We start from the raw sequence: 23,044 nt of genomic DNA on the forward strand, positions 1-23,044 counted from the left end.
TAGCTTCCATTTTTCTCGCAGACCTGGATCTTGGAAGCGAGCCCTCCTCAAGGCTTGGAGGAATGGCGGGCACCGTCGCGAGAATCTTCATCTTGCAGGTTCAAAAGAGTCACAAACCAGTCGGCTGCTGCCCCATCCAGGACTGGAGCCCGATGTCCCGTATTTTAGCTCAGACCGGTAGAAAATCATCATAGTCCTCCATGTGGGCATCGAGTTGCAAGATGAAGTAGGGAAGTTTGGAAGCCGGTCCCCATCGAAAGCGGGCAGGTATTGGAGGTCTGTAGTAACTCCCCCCTTTCCACGGGCCCTGGGCGCCTGCAGGGGCGGCGGGTTGCGCAGGATTGAGCGGGCTGAAGGCTGCGGGTTGCGCAAGAGGGGCTGGAATCGGTCAGAGGTATCAGCGCCCGGTGCGTCATTGGTGTTCCGTGGGAGCCGAGTCGCTTGGAAGGTTGGCTGGACCCAGCAGCGTCGCCCCTCGAGCGCCCGTCAAGGTACCCGTGACAGCCGTAAACTCCAACTTGGGTTGCCCTGGTCTGCTGCTTCCTCAGTTCCCTCTCCAAGGCAGCCAGCTCTCTCTCTCCTATAGCAGTCAATGCATCCTGGTGCGCATGCAAAGCTGCTTTCTCGTCGTTCTAATTTAGCCAGTTCGGTCCCGTTCAACAGCTGCAGTAAGTTCACTTTGAGTGCGCAAGGCCTGAACACTCTCACGTTGGACGCTGTAAAGTTCAGTTTGGAGTGTTCCAGGACTTTATCATGGACTGATAGATTCTGGGCGTATTGCCGTTGGAGCGCATCCTTGGCACTTGGTCCAATTCGGAAGTTGGACTTCTTTGTGCTGCTGCTCCCGGTCTCTCTGCAGGTTTTCACGCTCTTGCTGCAGCTGTTCTCGTTCCTCTTCCCATAGCTGGCGTTCACGGGCCCATGCTTCTTGGGCATCTCGCGAGTCGGGCCCACTTCCTCATCCCAGCTCTCTTTTCGATGGGGAGAGGGAACAGATCTGGCTGGGAGGGCAGGCTTTCTCCGGACTCCTCGTCGTCGTCTGGACGCGAGGCATCGTGGCCACCGGTGGCTCCACGGGGCATCTCAGGTGCAGCCGCTGGTCCGGGATCAGGGGGGTCCGATCGGAAGACGGTAATGCGGATACCCCTCCCCAATCCCTGGTATAGTCCCAGTGTCACCCGGTGGTCTTCGCACGGGCCCAAGTGCCGTGCCACGGTCGTTTTTTGGGAGCATTACCAAAATACGCAGTCCAGGAATCGATTTCAATGGACTCCTGGGTTGCCGCATGAAAGGTGGTCAGAGCCCGTCTCCTCCCGTGACAGAGTTGCATCTGAGGTTTTGTAATCCATACGTAAAACGGGTAGATATCCGATCCACAGGCGCTTCGATCCATAGACTGCGCCAAACGACTCCATGTAAATCCCCATTGTCGTCTTTACCGTCCACTTCGTTCCAGCGAAGTAAAGGAAGAGGAGCTGCGTGCTGGATCACGTAGGATCGCGGAAAGGAAGTCACCAGCGAGACCCGTTCACCATGGTTCCCCAGATCCAGAAGGGACAGGTCGGAGCCCTCTTTGGGGGCTACCGCACCTTCCCCAGAAACATCCAACCTCTCCATGCCGAGGCACCAGAGGTCCACTGCACTAGGAATATAGGTGATTTTAGGATTCCTGCCACAATGTAAGGAATTCCATAGAAGCAGAAATAAAAGGCTCTTTGGTGTAAAAGACCGTTTATTCAGACATCTTAGAAAGCTCAAGTACACGCAGTGGCAGGAATAAGATCTCCCGCCAGAAACACAGGTTATAACTCTGTCCATCCCATCCCCCCTCCCGGATTCCCATGGGAACGGAGGTCTCATCTCCCTCGCAGAGATAAGGTCTCCGCCGAAGAAGCTGGCCCATCGCCCGGGCTGTGGAATGTACTCAAGGTTAGGCGGCTGCCCTTCTCATCAACACCATTGAATCCTTTACATCTTTTGTAGCAAAAATTAATATAAGACCCTGTCTTATTTTTGGGGAAACATGGTACTTCCTCATTTTAAATGTAACCTTTCTACAGAATGGGGCCATCTAGGTAAAGTACCATGTGAAAATCAGGGAAGGGAAAATGACATATTACTGCTCCCTGCATATGTTGGAAGTTGTTGGTGCCTGCTGCCATCTGCAAATTACCAGGCACTGCCCATCTGTTTCATAATGGTGGAAAAATTTTAGAAGTAGTGTAGGATACCATGTCTGTATGGGAATGTGGCAGAATGTACAATGGAATATGCTTATCTTCTGACAAGAGACTATTGGTTTTCAAAAGAAAATAATGGGTGTGTTTATTGAAGAAATCTGTTTATAGGAGGTGGGGGGCAAAATTGCTTTGGTGGTAAAAGTTCTCTTCAAATCCATGAGAGTTCTGTTCAGGAGTTGTTGAGAATTGCTCCCATAACTCAATTCAAATGAGCTCATACCTCTACATAGCTGCCAGCCTCATTCGTTTGCTCTTCTTGAACAGCATGAGGGTCTTGCCTGCTCAATTTTTAGATACCTTAATTTAAGGTGGTTGCTGACCTGGATGGCCCCAGCTACCCTGATCTTATCAGATATCAGAAGGTAACCAGGGGTAGTCTTGGTTAGACCACCAGGGAATACCTGGGTCACTATGCAAATGCAGGCAATTGCAAACCACCTCTACCTCTATTATTCTATTGCCTTGAGTCGGCTGTAACTTGACTGCAGTTCACATATGCAATTTAAGGTTGATTTCTTTATTTTCTTCATTTATAGCAGTCCCCCACCCCCAATGGTTATAATGATCTCTCGTCCATTTTATCCTCACAGTGAGGCCGATTAGTTTTAAAGTGTGTCTGGCCCAGAGGGAGTTCCCATGGCAAAATGGGGGTTCAAACCTGGTTCTTCCAGATTCTAGTGGACATGTTTGAGAAAGCTGGAATTCAGCATGCCTCTAAGGCAGGGCTTCCTAGCATTTTCATACCTGAGGGCACCTCTGGAACTCTGACAAAAGGTGGTAGGCACAACCACAACAGTGACTGCCACTGTTAGGGAGTGAGAGTACTTGTAACTAATAATAGCTCTTTCAACATTTCATGCAGGAGTTTCATGCAGGATGACTTTTAAAATGAACCATGAAGATCCTAGTGCTGTGGTGACAGCTATTGCTGAAAAAAATTCTAAAATGTGGCACAGCCAATCAAATCTCCAATGGCCCTACTGGGCAAAAGGCCCACCTGACCCACCCACTTTCTAAAAACACTTGGCAGGTACTAGGAAAGTTATTAGCAGGCGGCATAGTGCCCATGTTCACTACATAAGGGACCCCCACTCTCTGAAAACCTTGAATTGCTTGTCAGATTTGAGATAGTATGAGTTTTGAACTGCTTCTTTTTGTTTCTGCTGTGAGGAAACCTAGATTTGCATCTGGTATCATTTATGCTAATTTGTATAGATAGCAAATTTAGCTGGGGGGACATTTTATTCTTCTATTTCTTCAGTTCAGATAATTTTAGTTCCCAGTGACAACCAATATTTTTTTTTGCTCCTTCCCATTCCCATCTTCCAAAAGTAAGAAATTGAATGTTCATGCATCAACATCAGTTCTATAAAATGTGGTCACGCTGTTAGAATTTGTGCTGAGGTTATTCTGTTTCTAGAGGGGGAAGCAGGGAATTTATTCTTCTTTCTAGTAGCAGTCCTTCAGTTCACGGGTCTGCTACCGTCTTTCCCTTAAGGACTGACTGTAACACATAACTTGTGATATTCTTCTCCTGTTCACTGGATCAACTGAAAGTTATCCTGTTTTACAGTCCACGAGGAGGGTGTTGCCAAACTTTATAGACTGCACATTTATATGCCAACAGAGGTTTTCTGTCTGTCTGGAAGCCCAGCTGGTGGAGGGGGCAGTGACAGCAAGGGGGCGGAGCTGGGTGCCCTCGACCCTGCCCATGTTAATGACATGGGTGGGGTCGGGGGCACCCAGCTCTGCCCCCTGCCATCTTCCTGGTCACGTGGGGGGCCGATTTTGCGTCCCCCCACGTGACCAGAATAGTGGCGCGGGTGGCTTCCCTTTCACTCCCCCCCCCCCCGATGGCTACTGGGGGCACCGAAAATCTATACCTACATCATTGGTATGCATGCATGAAATGTTTCATCCTTTAGCATGTAAATGCTGTCAGTAAAAGGTAACCCCTTTCTGCGACCATAACCTAGACCTGGTGGAATAGTATGTTCTGTGCCAAGCAGCAGAGAGATAGTGAAATCCTAACATGTAACAAAAGAAATAAAGCATGATTTATTTCTATCTTTCTTTAATCATTATAGGAATCTTGTGCAAAAATCAAATCCAATATGCCATGAGACTGTTGCTGTAAGTTGCTAAGGTGAATCTCCATGATTATATGTGCTAATTGGGGAAAGAAGCCACATATATAATAGCAGCAATTTTGAAGCAAAATTAATTCTATCCCCCGATTGCAGAGCCGCAATCAGAACATAGTCATCTGGCTTACTTTCTGAGGATGGGGAAGGATACATCAAGGGCCCCCTCAACCACAAAGCTGACTAGTTATCCAGGAAAACTCATAAAGCTATTGCTATGTCAATCAGAACATCAGCCACTGCATCCATTGTCTCAAGAGTGGCCATCATGTGGGCAAGGAAGAGGCTTCAACTTCTTCTAGAATCCAATAGATGCTGGATTGAAGGAGCCAACAGGCTCTTCAAGGCAGCCTCCTTCTCTGTGGATGCAACCCTAGATACCCTTTCCTTCTCCACTACAGTACTGTCATTTGCTGCAGCTCCTAGACTCCATTGGCTGCAGGCCTGGCAAGCCAACTTTCGATCCAAATCCATCAAGGCAGCCTTTCCCTTCCAGGGAGACAAACTGCTTGGAAAGTCCTTAAACAGAATCCTGGTTGAGATACCTAGGAACCTTAAATGACCTGACAGATGCCTTGCTTCTAACTTTTCCTTTTGTACCCAAAATTCCCTGCCAGGATTCAGAAATGATTATAAAGAGAACTGCAACCAGAATAAACTGTCTAAAAGAAAGTCCCTCTTTTGCAGCCAAAGGGTGATAGATCAGACCAAGAGTCCAAGGGGTATAAAATGTGACTTAGCAACTCCACCAGTAGGCCAGATATTGTTCCTGTTTCAGAACACCTGAGTTCGTTCACAAGTGGGCTTCTGGACCCAGGATATAGTAACTCAGTTCAGCATCTCAGATCCACTCAAGCCATCAAACCTGTTCCAATTCAGGAAGTGGGGTACAGGAGCGTATTCCCTTTTGTTCAAAAAAAGAATGGCCAATTCCGGATCTCAAATATATAAGTCAGATGTTCTCCTGCTCAGAGTGAGAATTACCGTTGAATACTTATCAAGAAGGATCTTTCTCCTCTGAGTGTAAAGAAAGACATGTATCCTTCCCTAACCATTGGTTTTTTTTCAGTTTCTGACAGGCAACTAGACACAGTTAGTTATTATTTTCATCATTCTCACTGTTTACTGATGTTTAGTGCTTGTTTGCCTCTCATGAATGGTTGTGTTTGTCAGACTAATTTAGCTAATTCTTGACTGCTGTTGTGAGCACCAGAACTGGTGAAGGAGTGAGCTCTATCTCAACAGGAAGTGAGAAAATTCTAATCCTACCTCCCTGATTAGATCATGGAAAACACCCAAGACGTCCTCCTTACACTCAGGGGAGAAGGTCCCTTTTCTGTGAATACCAATGGCTGTTTTCGGATACATTTTCTGTGGAAAAAAATTCTCACATGTATACATATATAGTCTGTTCATCATTATCAGGGCTGTTGTGCTGCAAATCAGTCATGTTCGATGGACTAAATGCTGTTGTACTGGTCAAACCTTGAATATGGTGCATTTGCCTTTTTTTTGCTAAAAGTTATTTAAATTTTGCTGACACCATTTAGATATTTAAATTTATTTAAATTTGAAATTGAAACTTTCTCTGGAAAACCCAGATCACTGTTACCGTAGTCACCTCCATATGATTAACAGCTGTTCTAGATGGCGTTGGGCAAGTCACAAATTCTCAGCCTAAACTATCTCATAGGGTTATCATGAAGAGAAAATGGAGGAGAGGAGAATGATGTAAGCAGCTTTGGATCTTTCCTGAGAAGAAAAGGGGGGTATAAATGGAGCTTTATAGTCAGAGGAAGGCCTTTACTTTTGCAAGATGTAATGCTTTACCTTCTGCTGTTTTGGATGGACAGTTTTAAAAAGCCCCCATAGCTGAATGAGTGTGTTTTTCTGATAGAAGAGAGGCCGAAAATATTGAACATGTTTTCCTCTGCTGTCCTGTCTATCATGATGCCCATGTCAAGCTAATTACCCTGTAATGTATATATTAAGTTATCATCTGTGAGGTGTGATGTTATAATTTGTTGTATCTGTTGGTCTAAGACTGTATAAATTGATTGAAATGGGGTGTAAATTAAGTAAATAAAATAATAAATGTTGAGGTCTCCATTTAAACCCTTGCAGATTGAGACCTATTGACAAAGTAGTCATTGCATATCATGTTTCTTCAAATGAGGTCTCCCATTTTCAGATGAACTTTCCCATTTTAATTCTATAGGCTGCTGAAATGGAAGATGATTGAGTTCTTTTTAAGTTCTACTAAATCTTAAGGATCCTCTTTTCCTGTCACAAGGCAATTGGCATTGGTCTTCGTCGATTACTGATTAAAGAGTAAACATGGTGTGATGACTAGTAAAAGTTCATACAGCATCCCAGTTGTTTTCAAAAATGAAAGGCCAACAAATGCATTCAGGTTATTTTAAGAATTTACCACAATTCTAGTTTACTTTCCAGTCCCATTGACTATCTTTTGAAAACTTGCCACCAGCACTCCTGTATAAGATACTTTGCTGGCAGAGATGCCTTATGATCTAAATGCCCGTGGCCTTAATCATCTTTGTGGATATCATCAGCAACATGAAAAAGTGCATAAAAGTCAGCAATAGCCATTAAAGTGCACTTTGTAACACTTTCTGCCCCTTCCGTCTCTTCCTCCCACTAAGTGTGCAGCTTCTGAATTGTGTCTGCAGGGTGGTATTAATACTCACTGTTTCCCATTCTTGATCCTAGTACCAAAAGGTAGAAGTCAGAGCCCTTTTCTCTTGCATCAGCCATGCAAGAATGATTAGCCAAAGTATGGCATGCAAGTTGGAAACTTCACGGAGAATCTAACCCTTCTTCGCATCACTGCTTTCGCTGGAAGCTGGGACACTGAGAAATCCACATTCCATTGCTTTTGTTCACTGTTCTTGGCATTTTGGGATTGCTGGAGAGGAGAGGCAGGTGGGTGGGGTATACAGGAAAGCTGCCCAACAGTGAGGGGGAGGGGAGCTGGTGCAGGAATTGTATGGCTAGGTCAGAGTTTAACTTTAGCATCCATTCATCAGATGTTGGTTGATTGCTACGAAATCCCTAGGGACATTTAACTGACCCCCTCCCTGCCCATCCCCCTGCAACACTCTTTGAAAAACAGATGGAAGGTGGGGGGAGAGAAAGGCAGTAGGACACCCAGGAATTCTTGGTGTTGTAAAATGTTTTTTTTTATTACAGTGCACTGTAAAGCCCTTTCCTAGAGCAATCAGGTTTATGGCCTTGCTCTGGTACCCCTTAGCCTGCTGGGCTATAAGATGAATAGTCTTGCTAGTGATATGCCTCACCGGCTTCAGAAAATGAAGTCAGTTCCTGTTGTTGTTTACTTCTGCATTTTTCAGATTGTGTACTACCAATTCAGTAGATACTTCCTATTTTTAGGAAATTATCAGTTAACTTGCAATGAATGTATTTTTCTGCCATACAAATTGCTGCTAGTGATCTCGAAACTGTTCCCCCTCCACACACATGCATATCTTTTCCGCTGTTCAGCTTCTCATCTGAAGAAATTATGCTACAGCAGTCCCTCTGGAGAGATTCTAAAATAAACCTTCACGATGATGGGTTAGAAGTGTTGTCCTTTTTCTGTTACATTTGCACATGTAATTATGTTTTTATCTCTTGGGCATGATTAAGATGCTAAGATTATTTATTTTGCAGCTCCAGAAGCAAAAAAGCATTAACTTTAAAGATGCAAATGTGAAAGTCTTAGTTCTCTCTTCTTGTATTTTTAAATTTCTTCCAAATGTCTTATTAAAGAGGGAGTTGGCGATACATGTGATGTATTAACCAGTTGCCAGTATATGTGTAACCCATGAAATATCACTGGCGGGCTGGGACTCCCCGTTAGTCCATGACAAATCTGGAAACTGTTCAGAAGGGCCTTGAATATGCAGGATTTTTTTTTAAAAGGGGGGAGGTCTGCAGCTGTCAGACAGTTGAAACTGTGTGTAGCCCTCAGTTCTTTTGTATGTGACCTCTACTTCTCTTGTTCCTACACATCTCTGTTGTCCAAAATGTCCTTGGTTCCTAACAATTTCCTATCTTGGTAGCTGAAGCACTGCACGTTATTTAACTAAAAGTGAAGATTTATTTAACTACAGCACAACATCACAACATTTTATCTGTATGGCACTGGTCGAATTAACGCAGCATAATTAATCACTTGAAAATTTTAAAGCTAATTTTGGAAATTAGACCTGCTTATTACTGCTGAATAGCAAACTTTCTTTGATTGAGCAATCAGCTAGGTTGAGTTCACTGGCCAAAGAAATGAGGTGTTGCTTTCTGGCAGCAGTCCCCCAAAGGTTGGGGTGTCCTCTGGACTATCCATTTGGTACCAGACTGCTGAAAATTGGTAAACTGGTTTTCTGGAGAGTCTGCTACTCTTGCCTGTGGCCAAGTTGTTTGCCCCAGGCTGAACACAGGACACTTGCATTATTGCTTATAGAGAACTTATTTTATTTCTTAAGTTGGTGTAATATAATAATGATGATGATGATGAACATGAGGTCATTAAACATAATAAGAATAAAAATTAATCCGTCAGATTCAGAAGGCAGCCCTGCTCGGATCTGCATGAATACTATGCCGACACATTACAACGCCCTCTGGGTGATGCTTGGATTCTAATAAAAGACCAACAACCAGCTAAAGAACTGGCAGCTGTGAAATCAACCATAAAGTGTCATCAAGTTGCAACCTACTGACGATGACCCCATCAAGTCCTTCTCATGGGGTTCTGAAGCTAAGAAGTGAATGTAGGTAGCTTGCCCTTGCCTTCCTCTACATAGCAACCCTTGTCTTTCTTGGCGGTCTCCCACCCAAGTACTACATAGTTGGAGTTCTGGATCGTCTGGACCAGGGGTCGGCAACCTTTACCACCCAAAGAGCCATTTGGACCCGTTTTCCATGGCCCCGAAGATCTACTGAGCCGGAGAGTGGGGCTGCCTCCGGTTCGGCCCCTCCACTCACCTTTCCTTCCAGCGCTGCTCTGGAGGGCTGGAGGGACATGCCCATGCTACGCTCCGACCTCCAGGCCATGCGGAGCCGCAGTATAAGGCTGAAAGAGCCGCATGCGGCTCCGGAGCCGCAGGTTGCAGACCCCTGGTCTGGACTATTTAGGCTGCTACAAGTGGTGGGGCAGTGACCCAGTAAAACACATAGCATTTTGTCTTCTGCCTCCACCAACATGGTGTAGTGGTTAAGAGCTGGTGGAATCCAATCTGGAGAACTGGGTTTGATTCCTCACTTCTCCACATGAGCGACGGACTCTTATCTGGCTCACCAGATTTGAGCTCTGCTGGGTGACCTTGGGCTAGTCACAGTTCTTTGGAACTTTCTCAGCCCCACCAACCCCACAAGGTATCTGTTGTGGGAAGAGGAAGGGAAAGGAGCTTGCAAACCCCTTGGAGTCTCCTTGCAGGAGAGAAAGGTGGGGTATAAATTCAAACTCTTCTTTTTCTTCAAATGGATTTTGATTGGACATGGCTTTTTAGCAGCCTGTTCAGAACTTATTTCAAGCATGCCTCCTTTTAACCACTTTCCCCCCTAAAATGGAGTCTTTCTCATCTAGCAGCTTCCTTTATCGCTGATTATTGAAACCTTGCAACAGGCTTGCTTGTTCCGCTTTTTTCCATTTATATTGCATGCTTGTGAACAGGGGTGAGTCAAGGAAAATGGTATACAATCTTTGAAGTGTATGCAGGCAGTTCTTGAAAGAACCTGGAGGGTGGCCAGTTGGTTAAGAGAGCACAGTATACCCTTTTCAACATAAGGATGAGAGGAGATGTGGGAATCAATTTGCCACATCTTCCTGGACCTTCTTTATGTTGGTACGCTCCGCATGGGACTGGTGCCTGCCTCCCCCCACTTCCGATTATCCGGCAGCATTTTAAACCATTATTTATGTGCTTTTTCCATCGAAACCATTTTTATCTGCAATGGGAAGCAGCACACTTTGTTAGAATAGCATTTATGTTGCTTTGGAGATCTGTCTTTTTGTAAAGTTGCATCTGCCATTTTCTCGTTAATATATAGATCTCACTAATTTTCTCACTAATATATAGATCTCACCAATAGGCATCTAGAGCAATATGAATGCCGTTCTAAGAAAGTGCTCCGTTTCCCATTGCAGGAAATAATGGTTTCTACCAAGGCAGTGCATGAACAAGGGTTTAAAATGCTGCCGGAGAATTGGACTTCTTAACAATGTGGGCGCACACCACACCAATTTCCCTTAGAGAGTATGCAGCCACACTGTCAGCTGTATCCTGAAAAGGGCATGGACAAGTCTGCCAGTGTTGTGCAAAATCTATATAAAGCCAGGAGAGGAGATCTGAACCATGGCAAAAGGGAGATGAAGACATGTTGTCCTCTACCATTTCCCCCCCCCCCCCTCTTCAAAACTGCTCCCCTCAGTAGTTGTTGTTTTTTCATGGCAAGGATCACTACTCCGCACTGAGAGAAACTTGGACTGGAAATAGTGGCTTTGGGAGGCAGGAAAGTATGGGTTGAAGAAAGGGTTTAGCCTCAACCATCCATGCTACTTCAAATGTCTGTTCTCCCCCACACACACTGTTTTGTGGGGTTAGGTGATGTCTTGACCTTTGTGCATGGGTTTGCTATTGGTCCATGATTCTTAAATTATGTGCGGGGGTGGGGGTGGGGGTGGTGTTGCTAGCGTGTTGACTGCAATTATGGAATTAATGGGTGTTGTTTCAGAGCTGAGACTGGGAAGATAACAGTCAGGCAAGCCATTTTGGTTTGATTGTCCAAATTAAAGACAGAGATTGGCTACATCCCAGTTCCTGACAGCTATCTTTAGGACTGTGGACCCACCCAACCAGTGGATCAGGCATGCATGGTAAAGGGTTGGAGGGATTATTCCTTCTACTCATGAGTAGCTTTGACTATGGAAACCCACATCATTACACCCCCACCCTCTTGTTAGTGTTGAAAGAAGAAAAGGATCTTCTGTCCTCTGCCTCACTGTCCCCTCCCCTTCTAAACAATCCAGGGAGAGCAGTTTTTGTAGAGAAACCATGCAGAGGTAAAAGGATTAAGCCCCTTCCTTGTGTGTGGTCCTGATCCAAATTTCACCTGAAGCATAACTTTTAAAGATGCTAGGGAAGTTCTGATTAGAAACGGCAAATGCCTCAACTGTTTGGACTTACAGTTTACAATCTGAACGGTTTGGACTTACAGTTTATAATTAGTATTGCTTTCGCAAACCTCCAATATTGGTTAAAACTTGTAATTTGTTGTTTGAGGGGGAGAAACGGTGAATAGCGGGTGACTGTAGGAACTTGTCCAGCTGCTACGGTAGCAATCTGTGCATCCTGGCTTCACAAAACAGGCAAGGCCAAATGGGAATGGTGCTGTGTGAAAATGAAAATGTATTGAATGGAAATCTTTAAAAGTCCTATTAAATAACTTTTCCTTTTCCCACTGCACCATTGGCATTTGGATCTGCCTTCTTTCATCTTTGTGACCAGTACAGCTCTCTTGTTTTCCCGTTCATTACATGTCCTCGCTGCATATCTTCCTTGGTCTTGTTGTATGGATTGACCAATGCAATGCATTGTCAAGGGCTTTCATGGCTGGATTCAACTGGTTGTTGTGGGTTTTCCGGGCTGTGTGGCCGTGGTCTGGTAGATCTTGTTCCTAACATTTTGCCTGCATCTGTGGCTGGCAAAATGTTAGGAACAAGATCTACCAAACCACAGCCACACAGCCCGGAAAACCCACAACAACCAACTGACCAATTCAAGTTTCTCAGGTGCATGAGTACTATGATCTTGGGATGGAGCTTCCTGAAAAGAAGCTGTGCTTCCAGTCCAGGGGTCCCCAAACTTTTTAAACAGGGGGCCAGTTCACTGTCCCTCAGACTGTTGGAGGGCCGGACTAAAAAAAACTATGAACAAATTCCTATGCACAAATGATCGTAAAATGTTTGATTTCACCTTTCAGCCTTTCTGTCATGGTCTATTTTTAGAACAGTGACCAAAGTATGTCAAGTACAGGGTGGGCTCCAAATATTGTTGGGGAGGCTGTGGAATACCTTCCCCTGTAAAAAAAAATGCAGAACTTTCCCAATGAAGCATTCCATCTAACCCAGGATCAGGTATCTTCCTGGGTTCTTTCCTCCCTAGCAGCCAGCGAGCGATTTGCCAGCCGGATAAATGCCTTCAGGGGGCCACATTTGGCCCCCGGGCCGTAGTTTGAGGACCCCTGTTCCAGTCAGTTGACTTGAACTAAGGGCATCTGTGTGTGCATAAAGTGCTGTCAAGATTGGTGCAATAGCTGTTCTCAGACAGAGTATGCCCTGACAGAATATGGCCTACTAAGGCTCAGAATGACTCCAGTTAAACTGTACCAGGTATCTGTTCCACTAATGGCACTTTCCCCCATAGAAAAGAGCTGTCCGTGATGCAGAAGGCTTTTGGTTGGATAGATTTCCAGAAGGAAATACTGCTGTTAGTGGAATGGAGACTGAGCAATAACATCTAGGAGTGTGCATTTGGCAAAAGTCCCCCAAAACATTAATTAGTATTTATCAGGGTTTTTTTACCTGAAAAAGGCAGCATTTTAAAGGGAGGGGGAAAGTGAATGCCAAATCATGCCAATTTGGGTGTTTTTTGGCATGATTCAGGTTGCTTTCAACCACTGCCAATGCTGCCACCCAGAGGCATATCTAGGAAAATGTAGCCTAGTGCAACATCTGGGTCCCTCCCCCCCATTTGGGTGGCCACCCTCCCCCACCACGACCAAACAACTTTTTTTGCACCAGTCTTGAAGTCAGTGTATGGACCCCGGGGAAAGGAGGAGGGGTGTGGGGATGATTTTCCACCTCCAAGTTACTAAATGGCCACAGCCCAGCGACATTTGACCCCATATGTCCCCCTGGCGGTACACCCCTGCTGCCACCTCCAAGCTCCACATGGAGTTCAGAGACAGCAGGAATTTTTTTGGATTTAGTAGACACAAAATTTCAACCCCCCGAAGCTGATATGGGGGTTCGGCTTTTTCAGGGTTTTCAACAATTTCCAAGACTATTAAACCCAAACTCAAAAAATACTTTAAAAGGTGCACATCCCAAGTAACATCTGAACACAAAGGCTGTTCAGCTGACAGGGGCGGACCATCTGCTTGGAATGCACAGGGTTCCAGCTGATATCGTTGGCATTCTCCAGCAAAAAGGATTGGGTGGGAGGTACTGTGAAAGGCTTTTTCCTGAGATCGCAGAGAACTACAGCCAGTCTGAGTAGAGAATAGTGACTTGGATGGACCAATTATCTGATTCAGTATCAGGCAGGGTCATATATTTTAAAGGGGGGGGGGGAATAACTTTTACTGTCTCAGAAACAGTAAAAGCGGTTCCTGAATCCTAGGTCTGGGAAGAAAAAAGAAAACAGGAGAATGGCTGCTTGAGTGGGCCGGGGAAGCGAGAGGAAGAGTAGGAGGGAAGGAGGAGGAAGATCTATGGAAGGAAAGGGAAACTAGAATAGAAAGGAAGGATATGGGAGGTGAGGGGACTTGAATCATTTACAAGAAAGGTAAGGCTGGTAGGTAGATAACAAGGGAGAAGAACAAAGGGCATGTGAAGAGGGGATAAAATAGAGTTGGAGTGAAAGGAAGGGAAGCAGTTTGAGCAAACAGAAAATAGAGCAATGGGGAAGAAATGGTGTGGAGAACAGAATTTCTCCTCCCCAGAAATCTTCCAGATCCCCAATTTAATTTATTCACTCAGTTTTAGGAACTGATATCTCTGATACCCTTGTTGTTTCTGAGAGGAAGGAAAAATGAACTAGAAATTGTAAAAATGCAGCAAGGGAACTATTGTAGGTAGTTGCCAAATGCTGGAAATTCTTGGAGATTTGGATGTGGAGCCTGAGTTTGGTGAGGGTGTGGGGTGTAAAACCATAAAGTCCGCCCTTCAACAAGCTATTTCCTCCAGTGGACCTGATTTCTGTTGTCTGGTTCAAATCCTGCAAACCATGCTACATATTTGAAGGGGGCTGTAGGCTTTTGCTGTTCTATCACCCCGTTCCAGATGCTACTTTCCAGATCACAGACCATAGGTTAGATCAAGCCAGCTTTTTCACTCATTCTCACCCAATTTCCCTCTCTCCCGCTCTCCTTTTCCCATACAGCTTCTGTTTGTGTGGGCCCCAGGATTCTCAGCACAATAGTTTTGGGCAGTCAAACGTAATCCTTCTCTTTTCAGGCACCTATACTCTGCCTCAGAAAAATGTGTTAGTATGGTCAGTTGAAGTATAGCAGTTGAGAAAATTGCATGCTTCCGCATTACAATATAGTCCCAAGAAATATGACAATTATCATTCATTTTTACACACTGCCTTTGTCCAAACCATTATTTTGTGCATAATTGTATTTCGAATGCCAAAATGTATTTTTACTTTCAAATGGATTTAGGGGTTGGGGGAGCAGGGCTAGATAGGCACTAGGACCCAGGTAGAACAAAGAAGGTCCGGCATGTTGAATTATTTGGTGAAGGAATATACTAACATCTTTTTCTGATACAGACTATATCAAGTATTGGTAGGGAGTGGGTGGAGCGAGGTAAGGCTTTTGCCCAGTATGCTTCTGATTGACTATTGGAGATTTTATTGTGCAGATTTTTAAAATGTTGCTTGGGTACCAGCTGTCCACCATAATACAAGGATCTACATTGTGTTACTGAAATTAAGCTGTCACAATCATTTTGTGGCTGGCTTTGCCTTCTGCAGCAGCCATTTTGTGGCAACCATTTTGTTGCTGTGTCAGAATCCCAAATGTACCTGCAGGCTTGTAAAGGGGGGGGGGGCACTTGTTTTAGTGGTATTCTAGACTACATGTGCAACTATACACTGCTATACAACCTGTTCCAGAGCCAATTTGGTAAATGGGAGAAATAGGCTTGTCAGGTGGCAGCTCTTCCTTATTTGTCCTCCACAAGATCTTGCTCTTTTGACGCATTACCACCTTTCTGAGATCAGAGGAAAGGAAAGAACTGAATTATTGCCTGAGACTTTTGATGATAAGTCCATGAAGACTCTCTTGCAGTCTGTGCGTCTGACCAGAAAAACCAGTTTTGTACTCCAGACCTTTCTTTTGAAGAAAAAATAAAAGTTCCTAACAATTTTTAAAAAACTTTTTTGGGGGGTGTTGAACAAAACATTGCCCTTGCAACTTCCATAGCATTTCATAATACAGCAGTGGACTGGAGGCTTTCTTTAACAATCTGCTAATTGTTTTTGATTACTTCTTCCTCTCCTTTTGTGGTTTGTGTGCCTGCGTGACTGACAGCCTCCTACACTGTGCCTTATATTCTTGCAGAAAGTAGCATCTGGATCTGCATGACAGGTCTGCTCTCTGGCCTCTTGACCTAGCTTTGCTTCTGGCATTAACTGTTTCAGAGGGTTAATAGCAGGTTTAGCTGGAAGCGGAACCCTGGCTCGTATTGACGCCATTTGCTCTTCAGATGGCCCCTCTGACTGGGCGGGAGGGCTGTGCTTTTAACAAACAGGAGAATTGTGGTATTCATGTGACTTAGTTGCTGGCCCACATGCCTGAGGTTTGTGCCTGAGGTTTCTGCTCGGGTGCTTTATGATTATTAAAATGATTGGTATCCCAGGGTTCATTTGATGATTACTTTTTACATTCTGGAATAAATGCAACTGTGTGATGCCAAAAATAAAAAGAAAGGAAGTTCTATGCCGGCTAAAAAGAGAGTAGTACTGAAGTTTGACTATGCGCACATATAATAAAACTAAAGTTCCTGTTCCAACCACTGTTCATAATTTGCTTTTGCTAGCATGTTTTCTTCCTGGTGATTAAAGGAAGTACAAGGTTCTGTAAATTTGGGTGCAGTAGAGGTGAATGAATTTATTCAATTATTTATACATGCACCCCCATACCCCAAAACCCCCTGCTGTGATGTAGTATGCTTGAGTAAGTACAGATTCAAAAGAAGCACTATCTTAAAATTTGGGAATAGCATTTTCCTCCTTGGCCCGGCGGCTTGAGAAGGTTGGCTGTTAACCACCATTGATTTGAATTCTATTGAATAAACTTCTAGTGCTTCTACAGCAGTTGATTGTCAAACTGTTGGATGTGAAATCAGAATAGAATTCTTAATCTATAATCCTTTTAATTTTGAGTATAGTGTGTAGAGAAGTTTTTGCTGTCTCTCATGTGAGCTAGCTGTTTCTTTGAATGAATTGCTAAATGACTCTCTGCTACTTCCCTCTGCTGGATAGAATGTGAAAATAATTTCATGAATTACTGGTGAATCAATCAATCTTTACCGAAATGGTGCTTAAGATTTTCACGGAATACTGCATGAATGTTTGTGTTTACAAGGATTTGGCTGAAAGTTTTAAGCAGATGACTCCTAATTTACTGGATGTACTGGAATTTACTGGAGAAGCTGTTACAGAAAAGGTGTGCTGCTATACATCTATCTTTGGATAGCAGTCTATTAATGTTTTTGATCTAAAAGAGGAATTCTCGTCCTTATTGAGTTGAATCCAGCGATTCCCCGCCTCCTTCAGAAGGTAATCATAGAATCCAACTGGTTTACCATGCAACTTAGTACTGGTGTTAACTGTAAAAAGATTATATGCAGTTAGGAATTTTTTATTATTATTATGGAATCTGCTGCCATAATTTAAAAACTATTTGACCTTTTTTCTCATTTAAAGGTTCTGCATTTCTACTGTGACACTTGTTCTGTCCCCATCTGTCGGGAATGTACCATGGGACGACATGTGGGTCACAGTTTTATCTACCTCCAAGATGCCCTGCAGGATTCCAGAACACTTACCATCCAGCTACTAGCAGATGCTCAACAAGGACGCCAGGCAATTCAGGTAAATGTGCTGTTAGCATATGGATCCTGTCTATACTGTGGATGTTGTACATCATCAACTGAAGTTGTGGCTACTAACTGAGCCATAGGGCATTATGCAATAATTGCTCTATGTTCCAAGCTGCAGTAGTATATGTGAACGAGCCCTTATTGACCACATCCTCCATTGGAGTACTGGACATGTTGTCATTATCATAAAAATAAAGTTGATCTTTTGCTTAATCAGGATATAACACTGGATAGACTTGTGTACTTATAAATAACTCAGTCATTTATAGCCCACCATATTCAGAAAGATGATGAACATTGTTCTTCGCATAGAATTGACAAACATTCTCAAATTATCAGAATATCTCATTTTTTGTGAACTTGGTAAAATCTCCAGATTTGCAGAAAAGTCTGAAATTAAAAAAAATCAAGATAGGGGGGGCAGAAGTGGTTTTTTTTTCAATAAATAGATCCTGTGACATGATGTCACAAGATTTCAGCCTCCATTACTGGGGTTGCCTAGCAACCCTGCTAAGCTCAAGAGCAGCACAGGAGATGCTGGGGGGGGGGGGGGAACGGGGACATACTAACTGCCGGAAAGAGAGAAGGGGGGAGTGAGAAAGGAGAAAATGTAGGTGAGGGGGATTGGGGTTACCTCCCTTGCAGTTCTTGCATATTCTTTCTCATTTGTATCTAACTTATTGCAGTGTACAGACTTGAGCAAGAAGAGTCGTTTAGAATTGTTCTTTTCCAAAGCCATTTCAAGATTGTTCCCCAAGAATACATCAGTGTTAAATTAAATGATTAAATTATATTATACGTACATTAAGTCATACATGTACATTTATTTACATTTTTATACCATGGAGTGTTGGAAATTTTGGTCTGTGTTACACTGACATTTATGATGGCACTGCCCACGAGTAAAACCAGTGAGATATTTTTATCCAGCATTTTTTAATGTTCAGAACCTGTGAACTATTGTTCAAGTTCTTCATTTTCCAGCTGACATACTTCCACATTGCAAATCTGCTCACATCGCTAGTCAATCAGTTTGCTATTTCTGGCTAAAAGGAACAAAGTGATTCGGCTTTTGTTGTTGCAATTTTAATATTGGATCTCTGAACCAGTATAACAGAATCACAAATCTACTAATCTTTGAAGTGGACGGGGAAGGGAAAGGATTTCTCTGTGGACCACAGTTATCTAAATTCATCATTATCTCTGGACAGATGACATTAAACTCGTGAAATGGGTTTATCTAACCTTGAAATAGAGAGCTTGATGGAGATTTTAAATCTCAGCTGTGGCACCCACATTTTGCCTGTCATGTTATCGTTTGATAGGGTCATTTGCTATTGCTGATATTCCAGAGCCTAGGACTAGAAAGACATTTCCTTCAGCATTATGAACATTGCTCTTTTGACAGCTTGAAATGCTGTACATGTCAAAGGATTCTGAAGCTGAAAAAGTTCCTCTTTTTTTCCTCTTCTCTCTCCATTTGAACAGCTCCATCTGCTGGCTCAAGAGGTTTTTTTTTTTAAGGACAAATTTAGAAGAAGACTAGGCCAATGAATTAACGAGGAGCATCCATTGCCAGATTCAAAGAAAGGAAAAACATTAATTACAAATATGGATTCTCAGAGAATAAATTTTTAGATTGTACAGACAGCTCATACAAACCTAGCTAATTACCTTCCATTATGGCTTTCAAGAGTTGTCATAAAAATGTGCATAAAGCAAGCCAGATTTCACTCATTGTATACCGGTTTATATGGGGATGCAAACATCCCTAAACTAGGAAGGTGTACACTAGTTACTAAAACAAAAGTCTCACAATATATTTGAATCATCTCAAATATATGGAGAAAACATCAGTTATTGTTTCATTTTCCTGTTCCTACGATTGGATTCAGCCAACTGTGTCAGTGGTTAAAAAAGTGAGGAGAGTCCCCTGAGGTCATCAGCAAAAAGACTATGCTGTGGATCATGGGACCTGAACAGTCTTTTTGTTGGTGTTCACAGGAGACAAAAATCAACAGGGACTGGCACAGCAGTATGTGAATTTCTTCAAAAAATATTCTTTTGTTAGTTGAACTGAATAGGGTGGAACATCATGTTGATAGCGAAGTAAAATTCAGGGAGAGAAAGCAGCAAGGTATAGCCCAATTTTGAAAGCTGAACATGGTCAGTTGGATGGGGGACCACCAGAAGACAGCAACGACAAATTACATCTGCTGATTACTTGCCTTGAAAAATCCATCCTGGGGTTACCATAACTCCGTTTCAATTTGATAGCGCGCGCGCGTGCACACACACATATATAAATAAAAAAACTAGATTCAGACCATGACCTCAGTGTTAGAATATCCTCTTTGAAACTGGATGACTGAAACAATATACTTTACTCCAAAGACAGCCACGTCATAGATCTGCACTGTGACATTATTATACTGGCTGGCTTGTTTTGAATCTTTGTTGATAAGAACTAGTAATAGAACCCCCTCACTGCTGCTGATTCATAGCTTAGTTCCTTAGCCACTGTGCTACACCTTCACTTGTCAACTCTGTGTGGAATAGCGGATGGAGTGTTAGGCCAATGAGGTCCAGGTTCAAATCTCTTTGTGCCATAAAGCAGAACACACCTTGGGCCAGTCAGTAATTGTTGGCTTGAATGATCTCACTTGGTCCTTGGGATAAAGGGAGGAAGAGACTATGTGCTTCCCTGAATTCTGTGAATGCATTGTGGGATAGAAGTATAATGCATGAGAACAAATAATAGCTCTTGAGTCAGGTTCCACTTTCCTGCTTTGTCCTAGCTTGTAAGTATTCATGGAGGACTGTGTCCTTTCATATTATCCAGTTTGCCCCTTTAAATCTGCCTCTCAAGCCCTACTCTCTGTGCCTTCACCGTTGGAGGCAAGGGTGATGATAAGATCACTAGAGACAGGGCATTTTCTGTGTTGGCACCTCGTCTGTAGAATGTCATCTCCCTTGAGGCTTGCCCGGTTCCTACTTTACTTTTAGGAGCAGGCTAAAACATGTCTTTACCCCAGACTTTTAATTAGGATTTTATTTTACCAGCTTTCTAAAAGAGTCTGTTTCTGTTTTTATATTTATGTCTAATGGCTTGTTTTTTTAATTAAGTTGTTTTAATTGTAAGCTGTCTCCAGCAGGACCTCCCTGGTATTTTGTTTTCATGTTTGCAAGAATTCTATTGGACAGAGTTTAAGTGCCTGTCATCTGAAGTGCTGTGATCTAGGGAAAAGCTTTACCATAAAATTATTTAGCAGGTATAAGTTACCCTGTTCATCTGAAGGAGTCGAGTATCTGGTTTGCAGGCTGGAGGCTTCAGGCTCAAGCATCTCTGCATGAAATAATCGGCCATGAGCTGCCTCTTCCTGAGACCTTGGAGATCTGCTGGCAATCAGAGCAGACAGTATTGACCTTGAGAGACCAATTGGCCTGACTCTGTATAAGGCAGGTTCGGGTGCCCTTCGAGTATTGCTTTCCTTGACATAGTTCAATAAAGAGGCTTCGGGGGAAATGATCTCAAAAATGCTTCTGAGCATATTTTACAGCGAGAGAGAGACAGAAAAGAAAAAAGTCTTATTTATGGAAGGGGAAAAATGTATCGGCCTGATTTATTAAGAAAGGCCAGTGCTTAGCTGCTCAAATAGAGAAGGTTCAAAGTATAGAGATTAAACGAACATGTTGCATTTTCATTTTTTGTATGGAACATCTGCACTTCGAATACTGGAGGGCCTGGGCAGCAGCTCTTTGCTATTTCTGCAATGGCTACTTTTTCATTTAGACCTTATCTTTCCCTTTCATCACAAAATAATGCTATCACAGTGTAAACAACTACGTTGCTTCCCCAATAAATCACTCTTTTAGAAACCTGTCTCCATCTACAATAGAAGCTTCAAGGATATGAATGTGCAGGTTTTGAATTCCACTTACCTTATCCCAAGATCAAGTTTATTGAATTGTGTTTATAACTGCTTATAAACCTAACCTTCAGTATTGAAAAGGGGGCAGCAGTGTTGGCATTAGTCCATTTTACCTACCTTGTAGTAGCCAGGTTCTACTTTTTGAATCCCAGTCTTCGTCAAAAGCATAGTGGTTAAGAGTGTTGGACTATTATCTGGGAGAACCAGGTTCAAGTCCCCATTCATGCCATGGAAGCTTGCTGGCTGATCTTGAGCCAGCCACACCCTCTCAGCCTAACCTACCTCACAGGGCTATTGGGAAGACAGGAGAATACCATAAGTTGCTTTGGGTTCCCGTTGGGGAGAAAGTTGGAGCAAAAATGAATAAAGTAATTAAATAAATGAGTTAAGAGATTATCACAGACTAATTAGGATTTGGGAAACTTCGCCTGAACAACCTTGGTCCCAAGCTGCTGATCCCAAGTAAAGGTGAACTGGAAAAGCAAGTTGAAAGCCCAAGAGAACTGCAAGGCAAACGAAGTTGACAGGGACTGTTAGCAGCTTCTTCGAAGACTGTGTTGACAAAACACTACAAACTCGATCCAGCAGTACACGTGTTCATGGAGGCATGCTGGGCAAAACACGTGTTCATGGAGGCATGCTGGGCAAAACTGGACTTTTCTTTCCTTTTCTCTCTCTTCCTATCCTCCTCTGTGTTGCATGTGGGCAACATGTCATGGAATGAAAGGCCTATAAAAGTAGTTTGACTGAATAGAGAGGAAAGGGCCTGGCAAAGTGCCCATGTACTGTTGTTGAAGGGAGAGGGGAACAGCATTTTGTTATCCTTTTTAGGGATCCCTGTGTATTTATTTGTTTCCTTCATTTATATGCCACCTTGCTCTAGAGCGGGATCATCCTAAAGCAGCTTATATTGTTCTCCTCTTCTCCATTTTATCCTCACAACCATCCTGTAAGGTAGGTTAGGTTGAGTGTTTTGTGACTGCCCCTAGGTCAACCAGAGTGGGGATTCGAACCAGGATCTCTCAGATGCTAATCTGACACTACTATACAATGTATTGTCAAAGGCTTTCATGGTTTGAATCATCAGTGTTGTTAGTTCTCTGGAGTATGGTTGTACTTAGGCATTCTTTCAAGCCAGTTCTGCCAGGGAGCTGGCATCTTCAGAGGATCTGAATCCTCTGAAGATGCCAGCCACAGATGCAGGCGAAACGTCAGGAGAGAATGCTGCTAGAACACAGCCATACCGCCCGGAAACCACACAGCACCCCACTACTATACAATACTGGCTTTCAATAGGCCCTGCACCAGTAGTGTGTGGGTTATCAGCTACTTAATTTCACCCTCTATGTAAATAGTATGAAACACATGCTGATTCTATAGGGAGAGAATGGTTCAAAATCAACATGGGAAGTTACTTGTATCTTGTTATGTAACATCAAGTGAAATACAAATTTCGGCTCCTATCTAATCTTTCACTACATTTCAGTTGGTGATCATAAGCCAACAAAGGTAAACTTCCTGACTGCTAAAATACACAAAACTTTGTTTCTAAAGATAACGATAAGGGGGAAAAAAAGATCTGGAAGACTAAAAAAGAAACTAGAATCTGGGAAAACAAATTGGCTGTGAATGAATGGCTCCCTATTCATTCCCAATTCATATGAACTTGTCACTGTTTTTAAATGTATGATGATTTTGCCTGGTGCCAATTCAAATTCTCTGAAATACTGTCATTCTTAGTGTGGTGCCTTGTGGGTGACAGACAGGGTGCCCACTGACACCTTTCCTGACAGCCCTTTGTTTCTTTTCCCCAAT

General features: G+C 43.3%; 1 protein-coding gene across 1 annotated transcript in view; it reads left to right on the forward strand.

Annotated features, from left to right (window-relative positions):
* The window catches only part of TRIM71 (tripartite motif containing 71), a 61,201-nt gene that overhangs the window by 28,344 nt on the left and 9,813 nt on the right, over positions 1 to 23,044 (forward strand). The window contains exon 2 of the mRNA XM_048511242.1: positions 17,122 to 17,289. Coding sequence (XP_048367199.1) covers positions 17,122 to 17,289 — 168 coding nt within the window. The remainder of the gene's footprint in view (positions 1 to 17,121; positions 17,290 to 23,044) is intronic.

Source organism: Sphaerodactylus townsendi, linkage group LG11 (genome assembly GCF_021028975.2).
Source record: "Sphaerodactylus townsendi isolate TG3544 linkage group LG11, MPM_Stown_v2.3, whole genome shotgun sequence".
NCBI classification, from domain to species: Eukaryota; Metazoa; Chordata; class Lepidosauria; order Squamata; family Sphaerodactylidae; genus Sphaerodactylus; species Sphaerodactylus townsendi.